The sequence below is a fragment of the Equus caballus genome, chromosome 8, assembly GCF_041296265.1.
Source record: "Equus caballus isolate H_3958 breed thoroughbred chromosome 8, TB-T2T, whole genome shotgun sequence".
In the NCBI taxonomy this organism is placed as follows: Eukaryota; Metazoa; Chordata; class Mammalia; order Perissodactyla; family Equidae; genus Equus; species Equus caballus.
In genome coordinates, this window is record NC_091691.1 from 46,102,720 (window position 1) to 46,125,109 (window position 22,390).

The following is a 22,390-nucleotide window of genomic DNA, read 5'->3' on the forward strand; positions in this document are numbered from 1 at the left end:
ACATTGACAAAAAATCAAAACTCATAATATACAATAAAGAATTAATGATCAACTGATTAATGACTGTGAGCAATTAAAATAGTATTTAAGATTGGCGAGTACACAAGAAAACTGCCTGGGTCTTGAAATCTTATAATTCAGATAAGAAAATACTTGAGAAAAGTGTTACCAAATTTTATAATTCTAAAATTTTACATGACATTTCCAATAACAGGTTGTGAAGCATAAAGAAACATTTCTAACCTCTCAAAATAAAAAAATCAACCATTGATGCTGGATGAATAACAAAATTATCTTTTTCTTCTCTCCAGTAAAATTCATACTATAAAATTATTAGAATATGATGAGGTAATCAAAAAGTAAGTCACCAAAGTAGGGGGAAAAAACTATTATAGAAGTTTTCCATATAAGACTAGGAAATAAGTATGACAAAATGGTCATAACTATGCCTTCTGAGTGATCAAAATGTGAGTTTAGGTTGTTATTTTTGTGGGTTTCTGGGATTGTCTTAATTTCTTAAAAAAAATTTTTTTGTAGCACATTGCTTTGAAAAGAGAGGACATTAGAGCAGGAGTCAGAGATAGACTTGGGCTCTACAAAAACTCGCCTACTTTCTAGTTCTGTGAGTGGAGCAGATGCCCTCTTTGCTCTCAGGCTGACTTTTATCTACAGAATGTGAATCATGTCACCAGTCTGTCCTGTTACCTAAGTTTTGTACAGGGACAAAAATAAGAGGTATAAGGCTTTTTAAATTATAAAATAATTAATAGGTATAGTAGTATTTATTCCATTCACATTCATAATTTTAGAAACTTTTTGTTGGAAGGAATGTATCTCATATATAAGTTCTCAGAACGATAGACCTAAAGTGAACTTGGATTTCCTTCAATTCTACGTAGTTATTTTTGCTTTAAATCACACAGCCATTTACTCTCCATTTTAATGGTTTGAAATGCATCCTTGGTAGAACCAGATTACAGTACTACAGTACAGATTACTTCAGTAATTTTGTGACAAATGTTGAAATAACAGCTGTACCCAGAAACTTATCATGATAAACCTATAGTCACATGAATCTTCTATTTTTTGTCTCCTTTCAGGTGAATGGTGATATTCCTCCTCGGTTAAAAAAAAGCGCTCATGAAATCATCCTGGACTTCATCAGATCAAGACCTCCCTTAAATCCTGTATGTAATTTGACATATTCTTCTTGATTAGAGATTGAAAAGTGAATTATTCTCCTCTAGGGTGTGATCTCTAGAACTCAGCTGTTAAAGCGCTTAGTTTTTACACTGAGCTTTCATTCTCAGAATGATGAAGCCCAACTGTAAATTACATTGTAAGTCACTACAAGTCACAAACTGTAAGTCACAGAAAATTACTTAAAATTATTCAATACAAGGTTTTTAGGGTATTTTAACTCAAAACAACCTGTGCCAATACCTCCTAGAATATCAGCTAAATATAATACCAGACAGTTCCTGGTATGGATTGCCCTTCCAGTTTATAGTGCTAATACCCTCCTTGATTAAATTATCATTTTGATGCTATTTTACAGTAAATCCACCCTGCTGTACATCTACTTTCGTATTAACTGTTTACCTCTGTTAACAGGGTTCTTTCCCGTGACCGTAGAATCAGAACATTCTAATTTGGATGAATGTTGGTTTGTGTTTCCTCTGTTCCTTACTTCTTTATCCCTTGGCTCCATAGCCAGTGCTCACCAAAGCCTCTCAAATCTTTCTTAGTTTGTGTACATCTAAAGCATAATTAATGATCCCTTATATAAATCTTTTTGAAAGAAGGGAAAGAGGCCATCTAGGAAATGATTGTAAGAAGGCAGGTCACAGTAGAGCAGAAAGAGCATGGAGTCACATGGACCTGGATTTGCACACTAGCTCCAAAATTTAGCAGCCATGTCTCTGAGCAAGATAATCAGCCTCCCAGAGCCTTTATTTCCTCAACTATGGAATGAAAATAACAATAATAATCTAAGAAGGCTGTGATGGCTTACTCAAGAATGATAGTTTCAAAAACAATAATAGTCATAAAGTATAGCTCACATTTCAATTGATTGCCTATCATGCTAGCATATAGGGAACATAATTATAACTTTAACAAAACCATCTCCTTAAAAGTACTTGGGCACATATCATCAAATCACTGAAATCCAATAATCTCCCTATTGCTTTAGGAATCTTGATAATGACTTGAAAATGGTCTTTTATCAAGCAGTGTTGCAATCAGTAAAATATAATTTTATAATACTGTACTATATGAATGGACTTCAGTAAAAATTATTTAAGGACAACTCCTCAAAGTCTCTAGCCATTACATTTTTTTTTCAAGGTCTCAGCCAGAAAACTGAAACCCACTCCACCACGGCCACGGAGCCTCCATGAAAGAATATTAGAAGAAATCAAAGCAGAAAGGAAGCTGCGGCCCGTCTCACCAGAAGAGATTAGACGTAGCAGATTAGGTGAGACCACTGCTTACCACACTCCTGGTCTAGAGCCATCCTCTTGAAAAAGTGTCTTTATACAACCAGCCTAGTGAAAAATAATGGTATAACGGTGAAAGTAAAGAGAGTTCATGGAGTTCTCATTCCTTGTTCATTTCTTTCTCTCTTGTCTCTCTCTCTCACACACACACACACACCCCCTCACGCTTTCTTGACGTTTATACTTGAAATTCATAGAACAGGAAATTCTTTCCCTATATGATACTGAACTCTGCGAGAGCATCATGGTGTGGTGGAAAGAGCTCTGCCAGTCTCTAGACCGTGGTCTCAGGAGAGTCTTTACCTCTCTGAGCATCAACTTCTTCATCAGCAGAAGGGGTATAAAAATTCCTCTAAACCTTCATTATGGCTTTTATGTAAGAATTAAATCGGATCGTGGTTGAAATACTTTATAAATTGTAATACGTATACAAAGATATGTTACTATGTTTTAGAAATATAGATGATATATAGTTTTATTTTAAGTTTCTATTGTCTTAATTGTGGGTTTAAAGATAAGACATTATGTAATGAAAGCGTCAATTATTATCTGATATCACTTAAGTTATTCCCAAACTTCCTTTATATTTAATGTTTTTTAATGTGTACTATAAGCACTCATTGATTTTGATTTATAGCAAGACCATATTATAAAATGTTTGTAAATATTTTTGTCTGTACAGCTCTCCTCTAATTTGTAAGATTAAAGATGCCCAAAGAATTCAGAGAAACTTCCTTTAGGAAAATAGTTTATAGTGGCACATGAACAGAAATGGAACCAGTCTGCACCCCCACACTCTCCTAGTTTTCTCCTCTGATCTGGTTTTTTTTTTTTGGCCTCTTTCAGACTCTTCTTGGTCCTTCAGGTTCCTCTCCTGGGCTCACTTCTCCCTGAGCAACCACACCCTTTTCCTTGGTTTTTTTTCTGGCTATCTTCCAGCTCCCAATCTGCAGGACAGATTTCTCTAAAATTGCAGCTTTCTGCTAGATAGGACCTCCTCCTTTTCTGCAAGTAAGACAAGCCCAGCACGTCTACAGGTGAACTCATCTGCTTTCCCCACGCACCCGTCTTCTCCTATTTCTCCATCTCAGTGTGCCTAAGACGGAAACCTCAGCATCAAATTTGACTCTTAACAGCCAAGCCCTGTTGATTTTACTTCTTTTGGGTCATTCTAGTCTTCTACTCTTTTAGCCCAACAGCCACAATCCTAACCCAGGCTGTCATCTCCTCTTGTCTAGTTTATCACATCGGGTCTCACTGCTCCTCCTGCTTCCAGCCCTGAACTCTTCAGTCATTACATATTGCATATTGATTTTCTTTGTTTGACTCTCAGCCCTTTTGTTAAATTGTGACCTTCAAGATGGCAGGATCCATGTCTGCCTTGTTCATTGTTGTGTTCCTAGTTCCTAAGAGAGGGACTGGGCTGTAAAAAGTACTCCCATAGGTGTTGAAATATTTGAAAGTACCTTATAGTTACAAAGCTACAGAGTAAAAGTTATATCAACTTATCCCTGTCTAATTTTTTGGCAGCATATGTTTTCTCTTAAAAATGATGTTTAAAACATACTAAGTGATAAATCCATATGAGCATTTATATAATAATAAGCCAAACATATAAACCATGTGACCCAAGAGTTCTTATCCTGGGATTCCTTGAATGTGCTTGAATCCCTTGGGGAAAAAAAAAAGTGTATATTTCACAAAGTGTATGTGCATTTTTTTGGAGAGAGGAGAGTAAGAACCACTATGGAAAAATAAGGAAATGGTATTGTAGAATGGTAGTTTAAGACTAGATTTTTAAAAAATTACTCTACCTTGACAAGGAATAATAGGGATAATATCAAAGATTTCAATGACACTATAAAGTAAAACAGATTACCATGAGAAAAGTAGCCTCATGATTTACAGGAGTAAAGAGTAATTTGGCTTAGGGACTATAAACTTCAGTGGAAGTACCAATAGAATAGAGAAAGGAACAAAACAGGCATACTGTGCTTACATGATTTGGATAATATCTGACATCTAATTCCTTCGTTTTCCCATAGTTTTTTGAACTTTTATTTTGTCTTAAACACGTGGCAGCTACTGGGGTACAGAGATGAACAAGGTATTGCCTCTGCCCATAAATGCTTACGTGAGAGAGTGACTCTGGAGTGTTGCGCAGTTCATGGTGCAGAAGATATACATGAGCATTAACAGAAACCACTCAGAAGGCGTTAAGTGAGGCTATTTGAATGCGTTTGAGAGAGAGACTAGCAATCCTTGAAAGCGTCAAGGCACCACCCTCACATTACATGGAAGCTTCATCACAAACCCTTATCACATACATATTCTTCTGTTTAATTTTAGACAAATTAGATGCTAACCAACTGGAACCCTACTTTAAAATAAGTAAATATCATTTTTATGTTGAGTATATCTTACTATTTTATTTTAACTTTACAAGTTGGTGTTTCACAATAACCATAATTGAGCTATTATAGAAAGTGATTATTCTATGAGAGTCTTAATTCTAGAATTCTGCATTCAAACTGATCTTGAATCTTAATTGGAAAGTGTTGGATTTGGGCCCATTATTTCTGCAGATCTATATTGGTTCTTGCTATACAATTTTGCTTTGGGGAGTTTGGTTAGGATAAGGTTGGCAGAATTAGCTTGAAGAAAAGTTTCCCTAAGTATTTTTATTTTTCCCCTCCATGTAATTGCAAGTAGAAACCCACTGTGGAAATGGGAAAATGTGTAAATGTTTAAAGAAGAAATGTTACCCATAATTTCAACAGCCAGAGGCATCCTCTATGAATCTACTTGTGCATTACAAAATGGAGACAAAAACTGTATGTACAGTATTTTGCTCTTTCATTTAACATTGTATGTGGCATGAACATCTTCCCATGCCATTAAATATGACTCAAAATGTTATTTATAAGGACATATCCTAAATACAGCTATTTAGCCATAAGGACATATGGCTAATTTGTGTTTTATTTACCTATTTCCCTATTGTTTCACAGGCTATTTCCATTTTTTGGTATTGTCTGAAATTACTATTCTTGTGCATCAGGTTTTGTTCACATCCGATCATTTTCTTTTTCCTAACATCTCATACTGTATTGAGATTTGGGGTTTTAAATATAAATTGTTCCTTTAAAAGCATCTTTATCCTAAACATCTTAATTGCTATGATGCTTGATTGTTGTCCTCTTTGTGGTATATAGACCTTGGAAAAGATGTCAACCTCATTCTCCAAGAAATAAGAGCATCCCTTTCTTAGGCAATAGTTAAGTCTTGTTTCAAAAGATATATTCATGTGCCAGAAAAGTGCAGGATAAGAAGATATTAGAGAAGAGTGATGAGTGCCTTGAGAATCTGTGGTATTTTACTTGCTATACATAATCAGGGAAATCTGGACTAGATAGTTTTGTTTAAGTTGTGTTTAGGATGTAACTCAATGCTTTCCCTTCACTTCACTTTTTAAAAATACTGTATTGAGATTTTTAGGTTGTAAATATAAATTATTCCTATAAAAACATTTGCCAAAAAACCTGTTGAGAGATACTTAGATTCTATTAAATTTGGGTGTTGGAACTCTAGAGGCAGTCTACCTGGAAAGCACTAGCTAGGGAGACACTCTGCCTGAGATGCCTGTCCTTCCATCGCCGCCGTAGACTTGAAGCTCTGTCTGCTGACCACAACGGTGCCTGCCCTCCCTGGGCCCAGGTCATAGAATAGATGGTACTGGTAAAAATTTGGGGCTGTAGTGAAAATGCATAATTGCCACTGCCATGAATATCCAAATTCATCAAATCTTTGTAATAACTTTTGTTTAACAGCTTTATTGAAATATAATTTACCTTCCCAAAAAAATCACCCATTTAAAGCATACAATTCAATGGATTTTAGTACATGTAATACAATTTTTTTTTAAAATGATTTCAACAGGAAAGAAATAATTTTATTCTTAAGTGGTATTTATTGAGCTTTTACTGTGTGCTAAGCACTCTTCTAAGCACGTTTTTTTGTATGAAGTCATGTAATCTTCATAGCAATTCTGTGACATAGGTACCATTATTCCCGTTTTGTAGATGAAGTAACTGAAGCACAGAGAGGTTAAGTAACTTGCCCAGAATCACACTACTAGTAAGTGGCAGAGCGGCTCAGGCATTCTGGCTCCCGAGGCCTCCCTCGAGTGCTAGGGTACTCTGCCTTCAGTGGACAGTTTATCAACGTGATGCTGCTAGCCCCTGAAGGAGGTTTTTGATAAAATGCTTCACCTTTGTTTCCGAGAGCCAAACTTTCCTCCTGATATAAATTATTGAAGAACATATTTATTCTAAAATTTGAGTCAAAAATCCTATACTATGATTCTTTAAAATATTTGTATCTTTGTCATGCTTTCATTTTTAACATGTTCTTTAAAATGTTTGTTTTCTTTTATTATTACTCCATTTCAAGTCTTAGCAATATGATTGAAACTAGGACTCATGGTTTTATTGTATTTCAGATTTTTATTCACTGCCTTCTGCCTTTGCATCTGAAATGTGCCACTATAGGTTTTCTTTAATCCTTCCCCCTTTTTCATCCTCCCTGTATATTCCTAACAGCTGAATTATTTTCTTTTTGTTGTTTGTTTTCTTTTTTCAGCAATGCGGCCACTTAGCATGTCTTACAGTTTTGACTTGTCAGGTAAAAAAAAAAAAAAAAGCACTTTCACACCTGACGTGGGTTTTGTGGTTTCTGTGAAATACATTTCATTCATCTGCTTGTTCAAACATGTCAAAAAAGAAAATTGAAAGGCTTCTTCTAAATTATGGTCAGTAAAATAAAACATTCTGCTTATTTGAAAACAGTATAGTTAAAAAAATTAAAACTACAATAAACCTGTTGCCTACCAAGGGATCGTGGGAGACCCATCACGCCCTGCCTGTGGTTGTGGAATGTGCTGCCCATCCTTATGGCTGCCATCACTCACCCACACTTTTCTAAAGCACTGACATCCAAGTCTAAAACAGAACTTTGCCTTAAGGGAATAGAAAAAACTTCCAAGAAACAAAGTTTTGACGCTTCTTATTCTCTAAAACATTCAATTATTTAAGTAGCTAAACTCAAATCTGTCAGCTGCTTCAGAGGACTGTGGCACCTCCGTTGATGGGCAACGGCTGTCCCATGTATCCCTGCGCTCCCTGAAGATGGATCCTAGTCATGAATGAGGATGAGTGCTGGTTAAGAGTATAAACACACCAGAGCCTTGTAATGGCTTTGGTTGTAAAATATAATGTCGTGTCCCGGGCTTGTAGTAAAAGTTTAGACCCCTTCTGTTAAATAGGGATTAATAGTGAAACAAGTAACTGTTAATGACTAAATTTGATCTGTAAAATCAGCCCCCTTTGTAAATTGAGTTTTTAAATGATATATGAGTGAATTTTTAAAGCCAACTTAAACCCAATAAAATATTTTGCAAGTTAGAATTTTTAATTTTGGAAGCTGCTGTTTTGAACATAAAATGAGATAAGGTGTTGGCACTAGTATTTTCTTCAGAATTTTCTTTTATATGCCATGGAATGCCTCTTAAGATACAAAGAATTGTTGGCGTACCTTAAATACAAATTCATATTTAAAGAGCCAGAGAGTTCTAGTATCATGTTCTGTCTATGAATATTTACTGAGTATCTTCCAATTGCTAAACTGGTTCCTGACTGGTTTTTAAATTTCTATTTATTTTTGTATATCTCAGGCATGACTGATATTTGTGCTTTGAAGAAACTCAGATAAATATTTTACAGTCTTCACTTCCTATTTTTCACTGACCACTGAAGAGCTTTTTCTCTTTTCTTTATCCATTTGATGATTTTTATTTTATCAACCATTTGCAGAATAACCTTGTAAAAAATTTGTTCTGGAAAAATAAACTCAGAAATATTTTGGAATATGTGCGTTACTGCTAATTTCCAAAAGTTGGCAGTATGTATTACAGACACTTTCTCTTCTAAATATCTGCTAAAGAGGAGCGGATGGCTACCTAAACACGTTGACTGTTGGCTAACGTAAATTAGACACAGGTGGCTGACCTGCACAGTATGCATGCCCATACACTCATTATACGTTACGTATGTTTTGTGTTCTTATAGGTTGCTGTATGGTGGGTTCTGTGTTGGAAAGAAAGCTCTTGGTACTTAACCTTGGTACTGTACTTAACTTGTAAGAGTAGCAAGGAATTTTCATTTGCTTTCACTGCTTATCATTTGCTACAAGTTATTTCATACCTTAGTGTACTTTATGATTTTCACATGCTTCATTCTCATGCTACTTGTATGTTTTTTCATTGTTGCATTTTGACTAATCAATTAAAATGTCCCAAATTATGAATGGAAAGATTGATTCATTCTTCTGACCTAAATGCAAAGATTGGAATGCATTTCCTGTCTAGGTTGGAAAATTAGCAAAGTAAGGCATAAATATTTAAACGTGTAGTGTAGATAATGGCTCTGAACTTAAGTGTAGAATAAGACATAATGAAGTATGTTCTGCTGCTTACGCATGGCTTAGGAATATTAATTCTTAGTGGAAGATCTTAACAATGTATTCAACATTAATTAAGGTAACTATAATTTATTTTGCCAATGCAAATATTAAGTATATAATCTATATCCCAGTCATATTTTCTCCAACTAAATAAGACAGCAATGAGGTGTATCCGACACATAAAGTTATTACATGAAGTATTTAACATCATGGTTATGCGTTTTAGATTCTGAACGTGAGGTCTGTGACTTCCAAAGCCGTATCTAGCGTTGGAAATGTTTTTCTTACTTATGTATCACTGGTTTTTTCTCAAGAAATACTGTCTTATGTAGAAATACAAAGTTGTATCCAAGTATTTGGTTTTCTCACTTGAGACATTGAAGTAATAATGAAGTAATAATGTTCATTTGAACAAAAAAATATAATTAATCAAACTACTTGAAAATATCTCTTAAAAATATGTTGAACTGGGGGCACGCCTGGTGGCATAGCAGTTAAGTTTGCATGCTCTGCTTTGGTGGCCTGAGGTTCACCAGTTCGGATCCCGGGCATGGATTTATGTATGGCTTATCAAGCCATGCTGTCCAAGGCATCCCACGTATAAAATAGAGGAAGATGGGCAGAGATGTTGACTTAGGGCCAATCTTCCTCCGCAAAAGAGGAGGATTGGCAGTGGATGTTAGCTCAGGGGTAATCTTCCTCAAAACAAACAAACAAATGCTCAGTTGGATCTTTACAAATATGTATATGAGATAAAATCACACACAGTATTTAGTCTTTTATGTGGAGAACATCCTGAAAACTGTTACATATTTTTTTAGTTCTATTTATCTCAAAGCTTTGAATTTAGAACAAGGTGTTTATTTCAGCAGTTTCAGTGAGTGAGTTATCAATCTCATAGCACAGTGTTCAGGCAATAAGAGAGCTATTGGGCAGTTTCTCAAAGGCAGCCACTATCATTTAACAGTGTTTCCTAAACTTCAGTTCAGATCCCATCCTCGTGATTTTTACCAGACTCAAGTGCCGCCAGTACTATTTACATTTTTTTTGATGTACTATAAATGCCTTTTTAAAATTTCTTAAGCAAAAAATCCATAAAATCATGTATCTAATATAGTAGTTATATATTTTTTCTGAAACATTAAGATAAATATCTAACTATTAAAACTGTTTCAGTGTTCCTCCATGCACTGCTAGTGGTTCCACCCTTAGGGAAACCCTGACTTGATAGATCGGAAATGTGAGCCCCGCCTCGGGGAGCTGACTGTGGTGGTGTTCTCGCTCCACCTCCAATGTGGGAGTGGGCTGCTAGTGGGAAAATGGTAGGAGCCTTGACTGGCATATGGATAGCTAAGAGGAGTTAAAGATGTGTGCTTTTTAATTTTGTGCTTTCTCTTGAAAGACTAACTACTGCAACAATGTGAACAATTCTCTAGGAAGTGTATGCAGTAAGATATACTTTGGATAAGATTTTTTAAATATACTTCTTTAAGACCATATTTAAACACTTACTACCTGTTTTCTTGAATAAGAATTGATCAGTTAGCCCAATCATTTCCTCCTTTGCTTTCTGGAAACTTTTAAATGACTCTCCTGGGTGTGGCAGCCTACTGCTCTCTACCTCTCCTTATGAAAGATTTATTTAAAGATTTTAACTGTTATTATTTGTGTAAAAACTTGCTGCTTTTTGCCCTTTTGTCCCCTTCAGCACACCCCCTCCCCGACTTATGTATTTGTTCTAACTACTTAATACCTGGAAAGATAGTAACAAAATAAATGCATGTGTTGTCAAATTTTCTATTAAAAATTTTCAATGATAAACAATTGATGGACAGGTCTGTCTTCTTCCTTCTTTCCTCCCTCTCTTCCTCTCTTTCTTTCCCTTTCCTTTTCCTTTCTTCATTCCTTTCTAGCTTACTCAGTTCCTTTCTTCTAGTTCACAAGGGCGTGTTCTCTGGCCCTCTTAATCTCTAAACATAAGCAGAAATTCTAAATATTAAATTAGATATATATCCTTTATAATAAATAACATATCATTCTTTTAAATAATGTCATGGAAGGTTATACTAGAACACACTTATATACTGAATATTTCCTGGAACTCCACCTCTTACACTTCAAGCATATAAATGTTATATGTTGGGAGAAAAACTACTATGACAGAACATTCTTGTATTTTATAATAACTTCAATAACAATGCTTTCCCCTCCTAAAGGAACATTAATCATGTCTTTTTCACTTTTGTGCTTAGCGTACCCTTTACCCCCAACTACAGCAGCTTCACAGACTGTCCATGTGCAGAGATCACTTCATTGTGCTGGGCCATAACTTAAATTGTGCAGTAACTCCTTTTTCTTTTAAATGCTCTAATTTAGTAGTTAATTATTAAACTTAGTCTGTTTTAACACTTCATTTGGAATACTGAAGAAAATTAGTTCCACTTGCATTGGAAGATTACAGTCTACAGTACAAAAAGAGGAGCTTTTAGAATCAGCATTAACAAGAATTCAGGTATGAGCTCTGCCACACACTAGCTGTGTGCATCTGGCTAAGTCATCTGAGCCTTAGTGCCCTTACTACAAATGGAGATAAAAATCAGTGTTAGTAATTGCTAACATTTATTGTCTGCTGCTTTCATTATGCACCGTGTTAAGCCTTTTACACACAATTATTAACTTATTTAATCTTCACAACATGTCTATTGTTAGCCCCATTTTATAGATGAGGAAACGAGAGGTTAAGTAACTAATTCAGTATCAACCAACTAGCAGCAGAGCTAGTTTTGACTCCAAACCATCTGCTTCTTACTAAACTGTATACTCTGTACTCTATACACTGTTCTGTACTCTGCTCTGTGCTCTCTACTCTGTACTATATATTCTGTACTCTGTGCTCTGTAATATGGACTCTGTACTCTACTATATGCCGTATATACTATGCACTCTGTACTCCATATTTTATACTCTGCACTCTATACTATATACTCTATATTCTATAGTCTGTACTCTATATACTCCATGCTCTGAACTCTGTACTCTGTGCTCTGCTCTGTACTGCCGCATTCCTTTGATTTGTTGTATTGACTTTCCATCCAAATTTGAGCTCTGAATAATCTAAGTTAGTTTTATCAGAGGGAATGTATCTCAGAGTCTTTGTGTTCATGTTAAATATGTTTTTATGAATATAGATTATTAGCTTTTTGATTTTCTAAATCAAACCTTTTTCAGATCTTACAGCCGTACGCCTAATAGGCTTTGTGCATGCCATCGCTTTGCTCCATCTATCGCTAGCTCTGTAGAGCCTATAAAGTAAAACTAGCCTCTGTAGGCCTCTGGAAAATGAAGAAGTTGGAGTCAGTTATCTGTAGGATCTCTTTCAGCCCTAAATTCTAATCTTACAAATGTGAATATATAATTCTTCATTTAAAGGCTTTCTTTAATTGAATCTGACAGTTCATGTCTAATAAAAATGTTTTATATACATAGGCATTATTGTATCAAGCCTCTGTGTTCTATTTGCGTGACATTGAAATGCCATGTCACCTGGAGTGTCTTCCAAGTGCAGGTACTTAGAAAAGGGCATTTGGTCCACTGATTTCGCCTTTCTTTTGCCAGATGTAACTACCCCTGAATCTCCAAAGAACGTCGTGGAATCATCTATGGTGAATGGAGGTTTAACATCACAAACAAAAGAAAATGGCTTAAGTGCCACACAGCAGGTGCCTGTGCAGCGGAAGAAGCTCCTCAAAGCTCCAACTCTGGCTGAACTAGACAGCTCTGACTCCGAGGTGAGGTCCTGTTTCGCAAATCTTGACTCCAAGTTCAGGATGCTAATGGCCTTTGACCCAGTTTATTAATCATATTGTTTCAGTTGTTGCTTAATCTCTTCCTATTTTTTAGTGAACAAAGTTAGGCTTAAAATTCATTTGTTTAGCAGGAAATGGAACAGTGCCTTACTTACTGTTGTTTAGTAAAGACCACTATAGTGGCCATAGTTTGGAGAATAGGTTTTAAAATATTGATATAGTCTTAGATTATAGTGTGGTTAAAATAAATTAACAATTTTCAAACTTATATTATCCTAAATATTTTTCCCTTTGTTTTGGGGAAGGAAAAAGAAAAACGTATTTCCATAGATTCTTCTCTCTCTAAAATACACACACACCCCCATACTGAAGCTTGTTCTTTCTGTAATACTAATACCAATAGACAAGCCTCCCCAAAAAAACTCTCTTAATGTTCTCCAGATTCCATCTTTCACCTGCTGCCCTTCAGGGGAATATCTCACATCCTTCATGCTGATGCTGATGCTCCCAAATCTCTCTCGAGCCTCTGTCTGCAGCATCAGTACTGTATATATCTCCACTGCTCATTCCTCAAAATCAACATACGTAAAATGAAATTATATTCTTCCCTCCCTTCTCCCTCGTCTCCCGCCAAACCAAGCAGCACACACACACACACAGCTAGCTGCTCGTCTTCTGTTTGCTATCTTGGTTTCTGGCTCCATCTCTCCACATTCATCCAAGTTAGAATCTGAGGAATTATTCTTTAATTCCCTTCTCATCAGTCTCTACCCGTAATCCAGGCAATACCAATAATAACAATTTTGCTACTAAATATTTTTCAAACATTAAGAGCAATAAACACTCTTGTTACTCCCTGACCAGTACACACTCTCATGCGTGCTCTCTCTCATCAGTCTGTTTGATCCTTCTTCTTCCGAGCTTCCCCAATTCCGTCTTGCAATGCCACCCCTAGAGTCTTCATCACTCTTGCTTAAAATCTTTTGAAGGCTCCCTGCCACTTAGAGGATTAAGTTCATGTCCCCTAATAAGATGCATAAGAGCCTCCATGATCTGATGCCTGAGACACCACTCCTGCCTCACAGTTTACACTTCAGGCACACTCAGCCATTTGTTCCTTCCTGCACATTCTCTCATTCCTCGGCTCTGTGCTTGGTAGCCATGTCTGCAGTCTACCCCTCTTCCTAAGTCCTGTTCATCTTTTAACAGTCAGCATGTCCCTCACCTTCTCTTCTCCCCAGCACCAATAACCCATTAGGACTCCCAACTCTGTGATTCCATAGCAACCTTCCTAGCACTCTGTTAGGTTAGAGCACCTAACGCTTTGTAATATAAGTATCCATTTATTTCTCTCTCTCTCTCCCTGCAGAGTGTAAGCTCTCTGAGAGGAAGGCCTTGCCAAATTCACTTTATATCCCCAGTGCCTAACACCCAGTAGATGCTCAAATATTTAAATAAATTTATGCTAACCTCTGAGAAGAACTGAGATTAAAAGAGCATCTAGCTCTGTACTGTCCAATACAGTAGCCGCTAACCATTGTGACTATTGAAATTTAAACTATATTAAAATTAAATAAATTTAAAACTCAGTCAGTCACAGTTCTCAAGTGCTTAGTAGCTATGTGTGGCTAGGGGTGTCCATACTGGAGGGTGCAGACAACAGGGCCACGCTCACAGAGAGCCCTGTTGGACAGCACTGGTCTACAGGTGCAAGGAGCACTCCTTCCTGTCACACCCACTGGCCCACTTTTAACTCCTTTCCTAGTCCTCCTTTCCTCACCCTCTGAGGCAAGACTGTGCACCAGGCCATGATAAGATAAATGGGCAGCCTCTACAATCTTCTTTGTTGTCATTTTTTTGAAGATATAGTACTAAAGCCCCAAATCCAAATCTTGAGATGATTTTCTAGACAGTTCTCTTAGAGGGAAGCCATTCTTGCACAGCTGCTCATCATCAGTTAGAATACGAAGAGAAGTGTTAGAGCTAGGTTTCAGCTAACTCTGAACTCTTTGTTCAGACTCTTTGGCCACTGGGTTAAGCCTGGATGAATCATAAGAATCATCATGCTTAGTCAGTGGTAGTAGAAATCTCAGATTCATGGAACAAAGTGAAAATCTTGGACAGGGGCCTAGAATTAAGCATGTTTCTCCTTTCCTCTTCAATTTAAAGTTGATATTTTTAAGTACTAAGGGAAAACTAGTCAAAGGTCCTCAATGTGGAATGTCTTATGTGCCTTTTTTGAAACTTGTGAATATAGAATTTTAAAACTTCTAAATGTAATTTTAAAGCTTCTAAATATGTTTAAACTTTAGCATTTAGGAAACACAGGTAAGCAGAAGCTTTTATTTTTAAATAGCTATATTTCAATCTTGGGCTTTGTAATAATCAAAGTTTCAGTAGAGTTTCTGTTGATGAAACTCAGCTTTACTTTAATAGTGGTAGATTAGTTGTGTTCATCCTAAAATACTCTCGTAACTTTAGCTACTTTAAGATTATCTATCAGCTGATTAAAGCCAACTCAGAAGCGTGTCTGTTGTAAAGCCTGATAACGAACTGAGGTTTCTGCAGACATGAATGAAGCATCTCAAAACCCAAACCAGGTTTCCCAGAAGTGTAAATTAGTGAGGACAGTTGTCCACACAGACCTACCATGGGTTCTGGCTCTGGCTTTGTGGACAGGACACAAGAGTAGATCCATCTTCCTGTCAGCCATCACATGACCTCCATCCGATGAGGGGAGTTGATGCTGGAATCCTCCACTTCCAGAACGTGGCCGTTCTACCCAGAAGTGTGAAAGTGGAAAAGACGCTGAAGAATTCTGCCTTTTCTAAATTGGTGAATGGGTATTCTTTTCCCTACCTTATTATTTCCTGGTGTCAGGGAATTCTTAAACCACGACTGATTTACCTCTGGTCGTATTTGTTCACTTAAATAAATGGCCACAAATAACAAGACAGTTAGATACGTCTCATATCACATTACACAGACTGTCATCATTCACATTTTATAGTAATGCTTTGTTCCCTGCTTTTTATATATTCTTTAGCTCTTCTATTTATTCTTTTCACCTATTTCTTTTTTTCCAACGCCACTCCATTTTTTCCATTTAAGTATATATTGAATGCCTTCAGTAAGCACTAAACGTAGAGGCAGAAATACCATGGGCTTTGCCCTCCCATTGCTTATAGTCTAAATTGGAAATAAAAAACATATACCTAAGAATCATTGCAAGTGTTCACTGAGCCCACACACCCTGCCAGGCACTGTTGGAAGCTCTGTAGTGTATGACAACACCACAGGGGCTGAGAGACTGGAGAAGCCTCCTGGAAAAGGCAGGACTTGGGCGTAGCATCGGGTGAGTGTAGCAGCTGGGCAGAGGGCTTTCCACTCTGTTGTGTGGCCCTTGCCTTGCCATGTCACAACAGATTTACGTGGTGCTCCCCTACCAGCCCTGACTTTCCCTGAGGGCAGAAGTGTGGTCTGATTCGAAGCTCTCTTTACTTCACATCAGCTATGTCAGTTATGCAAACTTGTCTAATGAATTCCTGGCTGAGGTTGCACCATGAACAAAGACTAAGTCAAGATTCAAGGCTCTGGTTAGAGGACAGTAGAGACTGAATAAAGAGGAGTCTCAGAAAAGGCTGGTCTTATTCTTTTTCTTCCATCCTCTCTATTTTATCACCTACTTCCCCATTTTTCGTCCTTCTCTCTCATTTAATGAGTGGCTTCCAAACTTTTTTTAAGCATCAAAACTTTTTCTTCTCATCAAACCTACAGAAATAGAGTGTCAGTTAGCTGGAAATGGAAGTGTGGAATAGAGCCCTGTGCACCCCCGCCCATCTTTTAGGGTCTCGCCTATGGCCTCATAGAGCAATGTGAAATTTCTTTTCCATTCTAAGAGGAAGTGTTCCCTTAGGAGATTACAGCAGTCAGCTGACACTGCACTTCTCACCAGTGAGTCTGCCTGCTTCTCCTGCTCCTTGCATGGGCCTCTTTGCCTACTCTTTGTACTGAAGCCCTTGAAATGGGGAAGGAGAGAGCAGAACCTCCCTCAGGGGGGAAGCTGCACACCGAGCACTTTATTCACTCCTGACACAGGAAATGCTGTTATGCTTGTTTAATTTCTCCTATTAACTTACTAGTCTCATCCCATCAGAGGGGTTTTTTTTTCTTTTTTTTACATTTTAAGAAATATCTTTCAACCACCAAAATACCAACTGTATGGTAAACTTTTTCATATATGATCTCATTCAATCTTCTCTTCCATAGAGACTTCATATTAAGAGATACCTTCCACCAGTCACAGGATATCACCTCTGCTCACCTGTACACTTTTTGTTTGATTACCTGGTCCACCGGAACTTTCCTATTGCTCATTGCTGTCTTTGAGGTTTAACTTAAACTTGGATCCATATTATCACAAAGAAAAGTTTACTGTTTGAATAATCTCTATTTAGTTCTGAATTTCCCTGTAATCAGTCAATGTATTACTATAAATCAAATATTCCTATGAAATATAATATTAATGAATTATTTACTTTATCAATATAAACTCAACTGCTTATGCAAAAAAAAAAACTCCTTCTTAATCATTTTAAGAACTGTGAGACACTAACTTGCCTTTTAATTTTCTTAATGCCATAAGTTTGTTGTTCAACCGAGGAAATGCATTTTTTTTCCTTTCTATCAACTGAGAACTCCAGTTACAAAACCAGCAAACTTATTTTTTTCCTTTAGACTTACCCAATAGCTTTATACATTTAAATAATAATAATAATAATAATTAAATAATAAGCATTAACTGCAAGCTGAAATTGGTGTCTTTTGAAAGTTTCTAGTTGTTAAACTTGGCCATTGGTAGTGACCCAGAAACCTTACACCTGTCGTTAGGCCTTAGAAACAGGTTATCTAATCTGCTGTTTTACCAGAACGGGAACTAACCCATGTTATTTACTTAACAAAGTATCATGAGCATTTTCCCATCTGATTCAATATCCTTTTCCAAAATTATGCCTCATATCTGTGTGGTATCCATCATAATAATTGACCATATTTTATTTAACCAGTCCGCTCCTTTTGAACATGTAGGTTATTTCCACTTTTCTACCAGTATAAATAACAATACTCTTGTAAACATCCTTATGATACATTTCTGCTTTGAATTATTTTTCAGACTATTTCTAGAAGTATATTTGCTAGGTGAAAAAATGCACATTTTTATAACTCTTGATACATATTGCCATGTTCCTTAAAGAAAGCTATAATACCAACTTTTTGTTGGGCCTACTCTATGCTATACTTTAGATATTATAAATTCATTAGTCTTTGCAGAGACCCTGGAAAGCAACTATGATCCTTATGTAAAAGATAAGGAAACAGATACACAGACAGTTTTTGTCTTTGAACTTAAACCATTAAAGAGTTAGTAAATGATAAAGTCGGATTTGAAACCCAAGTCTAACTCCAAAGTATGTATATCTCGTGTACTCGCTCGTGTTCCAACTAGCAGTATATGAGAATACCTGAATAAAATTTTAAAAATTTAAACTGGAAGGAGCCTTAGAAATCTTGTTCAACATCATTACTTTCAGTGAAAACACTGAGCCTCTAGTAGAGAGAGAGAGACCAAGTTTAAAAAGCCCTATAACTTTTTAGTAGCAGAACCTCCAGTCAACTAGACCTCCCAATACCAGACCTTTTTTCTGTCACTCCATTTTTTTTTCCTCCTAGAAATCTAGCTTCAATATTTCTTGCTTACCTTTAATAACCTCTGCTAGCCTATCCCCGGTGGTCTAGTGGTTCAGATCCTGCACTCTCACCCTCACAGCCCAGGTTCATTTCCTGTCAGGGAACCACACCCCCATCTATCCGTTGTCATACTTTGGTGGCTGCATGTAGCTGTGATGCTGAAAGCTATGCTACTGGTATTTCAAATACCAGCAAGGTCACCCATGGTGGACAGGTTTCAGCAGAGCCTCCAGACTAAGGCAGACTGGGAAGAAGGACCTGGCGACCCACCTCCAAAAAAATTGGCCATGAAAACCCTATGAATAGCAGCAGAGCATTGTCTGATATAGCACCAGAAGGTGAGAGGAAGGCAGAAAAAGACCAGGCAGGATTCCACTCTGCTGTATACAGGGTCACTAAGAGTCGGAATCACCTTGATGGCACTAAAAACAACAACAACCCTATCCTCGGTAACTTTTTAGAAATGAAGATAAGTTTGATTGTAGCCATATAGGAAAGCCAAGTAAAAGAGCTACATCTGAGCCTTCACTGGGCTTGTTTTTCAGGAAAAGGCAGATTTGCATTCCTGGTAAGTGAGTTAGGTGGCCACGCTGGCCTCTGAGCGGATTCTGGCAGCCTTCAGTGACAGTGCCTCCCTTGGGGCAAAGCAGCAGTGAAAAAGCAGCTGCAATTCTGTAAGTGACCTCATGAGAGCCAGGACCTGGGTAAGAGTTAAGAATCACTGGTCAGGATGTAGAACTAGAAAAGGCCTAACTTAGTGAATGTCAGAGACTAACCTGGGATCAGATAATATAAACCAGCAGATTTCGGAAACTAAGCTAGGCAGTAGAAAATACAGAGATATCAGAGACCCTATCAGAGACCCATCACACTCCCTTAGACCGTCAAAAAGTGTTCAGTCAATGGGATTGGACATTACAGGGCAAGAATCAAGGAGGAGTCCACACACACATTGTCTTACTCAGGAGATCTGACCTCTTAAAAGCCCCTGGTTCCCCTTTTAGGTGTCTTTGTGATTCCTCTGGGGCAAGAACTAATCCTGGTGAAGATTAGTTTTCGAATAGTCAGAAAACTGGGTGCAGCTGCCTGAGGTGGGCATGCAAGGACAGAGGACCATCAACACCTTGTGGGAGCAAATCCCAAAAGGCCCTGAACCACACCAGTGTCCACACAATTTTTCTGTCTCCTACAAACTGACTTGCAGTCACCCCACCTGCCCCAGGACAAGCTCTTGGCTGTTCACAGTGGGAACATTAAATCAGTAAGGAGGAGTTGGGTGAAAGCTGTGGACATGTCTCAGAGTTCCCAAAAATGAGGCTTCCAAAAGTGTTTCTAGGGGACCAGCCTGATGGGGTAGTGGTCAAGTTTACATGCTCTGCTTTGGCGGCCCGGGGTTCCTGGGTTCGGATCATGGGCACAGACCTACACGCCGCTCATCAAGCCTTGCTGTGGTGGCATCCCACATACAAAATAGAGGAAGATCACCATGGATGTTGGCTCAGGGATAACCTTCCTCAAGCAATAGATAGATAGATAGGTAGATGGATGGATAGTATTTCTAGGGAAGATGGGCTGAAGTATATGAAGCAGGAGAATGGTCTCTGCTCTTTAAATCAGGGTAGCACCCACCTCATAATTATTTGGGAAGTACTGTGTATAACTCCTTTTTTCTTTTCCTAAGAGATACTTTTGGCTTTTATTTCCTTTTGACCTTCCATAAGCAGAAGGAGATCATTGTAGTTGCTTGCTAGCTTTTCTGGAGATTTGTGTGACCTACACCATGACTGGGGTTGAGGCTTTGCTTACATGGCTTGATTTGCCCTTCATGGTAAGTACCAAGAGAGTGGAGGTCATTGTTCAAGCCTTCTGTGTTTGAACTGTGTGGTTTACACAGCCTTTCTTCTGTTCTTTGATCAGATCCTTTGTATCATAACTTGTTTGAAACTAATGCTTTCAGCAAGTAGGCTTTAGGTGAGGTGAGTTTTTAGTGACTGGCTAATTATTAAAGTCACCCTAACTAAGTAGGTCAGAGAGAATTTTCACTAATGTCTCCCATAGTCTTAGATTAATATATTAACCTAATTTTCTTTCTTCTGTATTTAAAAATATTTGGCAATTTTCTATAGATATTATCGAAATAAGTTGTCTTCTAGTTAATATATATCCCCCATCACATAGTAGCTGGTAAATTTTTCATGAATAAATATTGTACATCATTTTGGTATGGCCCAATCAAATTAAGGTCACTTCTCACTGGTAATAGGAACTTAAATTTTATTTGGCACCATGTAGACGTTTTTCTAGATTCATGTGACATATCATGAAATATTTATTTTCGTCCATTGATTCAACAAATATTTATTCATTACTTACTAAGTGATGGGTTTGATACTAGGTAACAACAATGAACAAGATACACAGCATCTACCTCAAGGGATTCCCAGTCTATTACTTTTATAAATGTGTTAAATATTCTTCTAATAATAGTTTAACCACCATCTGTTGTGTGCCAGGTAATGTGTTACGTATTTTGAATGCATTGTCTCATCTAATCCTTCTGATAACCCTGTGAAAAAGAGGGTATTATACACCCTATTTTACAAATGATGAAACTAAGATAAGAAACTTGCTCAATGTCACATCACTCTAATAAGGGACAAAACCAGGACACAAACCCAGGCATGTCTAATTTTAGATCCCTTCTAATTTGTCTTCTACTTGCCTTGAAACTTTGACATAATTTGGTGCCTCATGTTAAAATAAATATTTAATAGTAAAATGTTATTAATTAGCACAAGAGCACTAATGTCTAAGGAATCTATTTCTTTGCCCATACATTTCTCAGGGAGAAACTCTGCACAAGTCAACCAGCAGTAGCAGTGTGTCCCCCTCTTTCCTTGAAGATCCTTTATTGGAGGCTGTGTCCACAAGGAAGAGTGAGTATTTGTGGTACAAAGAACTAGCATTGGATACCTTAAAAACACTGGATCTAGAATAGGGAATCACAAAGTGTTTTGTGATCATTTGGGATAGAAAGAACTAACCCTGGAATTTCACTAATCAGGCACAGAAATATTCAGTTATTTTCCTAGAGTGACAACATAAGGTAGGGCTAAACTGATAACTGGGCCTCAGGTTCTTAACTTAGATCAATCACCTTTGGGTTTACAGATAATAGTTGTAAGGAATAAGTCAACTGTGTGTATTTATTAGATTAATTACCTTCTTATCTCAGTTTAAGTCAGAAGCCCTAAATAATCACACTTCTTATCATCCCCTCCATACACATACACATATATATATCCATACCCACATACACACATATATAGTAAAAAACAACTTTTATAACTTCTCAGGCAATGCGTTCTGAACACAGAATCTAAAGTTAAGTGATTTCTAAATGCTTTTAGTAATCTTTTTCATTTATAAGATCATTATAAAGGATTAGAAATTATTTATTAAGGGGGAGGATTCTGGGAAGAAGGCAGAGTCGAAAGCCCTAGGAATCTGTCTTCCTACCTAGACACAATTGCACTGATGGAATCTGTCTGATGTAACTATTTTGGAACTCTGGAGTCTGTAGAAGGTTTGCAGCTTCCTGGGGAAGACTTGGATGGTAAATTGTGGTTAATTTCAGCTCTCAGCACAATAGTAGATACTCATTACCCACCTCTAGCCACATGGTAGGCAGCTGTGTACTGTTCCTAAAGCAGTTTGCACACAGCTTGCAGGAGCCAGGGTAGGTAAAAAGGACCCTGCCCTCCAAATATTAGGAATCTGTGCTCTGATTGCTGCTTCTGATTCCAAAGGTAAAAA

At 37.3% G+C, this 22,390-nt stretch overlaps 1 protein-coding gene across 11 annotated transcripts in view; it reads left to right on the forward strand.

Annotated features, from left to right (window-relative positions):
* The window catches only part of SPIRE1 (spire type actin nucleation factor 1), a 216,445-nt gene that overhangs the window by 163,850 nt on the left and 30,205 nt on the right, over nucleotides 1–22,390 (forward strand). For 6 of the 11 annotated variants that reach the window (XM_070220660.1, XM_070220659.1, XM_070220661.1 and 3 more), the window contains 5 exons: nucleotides 1,101–1,187; nucleotides 2,350–2,479; nucleotides 7,143–7,184; nucleotides 12,636–12,808; nucleotides 21,420–21,510. In XM_070220660.1, the coding sequence (XP_070076761.1) occupies nucleotides 1,101–1,187; nucleotides 2,350–2,479; nucleotides 7,143–7,184; nucleotides 12,636–12,808; nucleotides 21,420–21,510 (523 nt within the window). The remainder of the gene's footprint in view (nucleotides 1–1,100; nucleotides 1,188–2,349; nucleotides 2,480–7,142; nucleotides 7,185–12,635; nucleotides 12,809–21,419; nucleotides 21,511–22,390) is intronic. The other 5 variants (XM_023648211.2, XM_023648212.2, XM_070220664.1 and 2 more) reach the window with 1 other exon arrangement.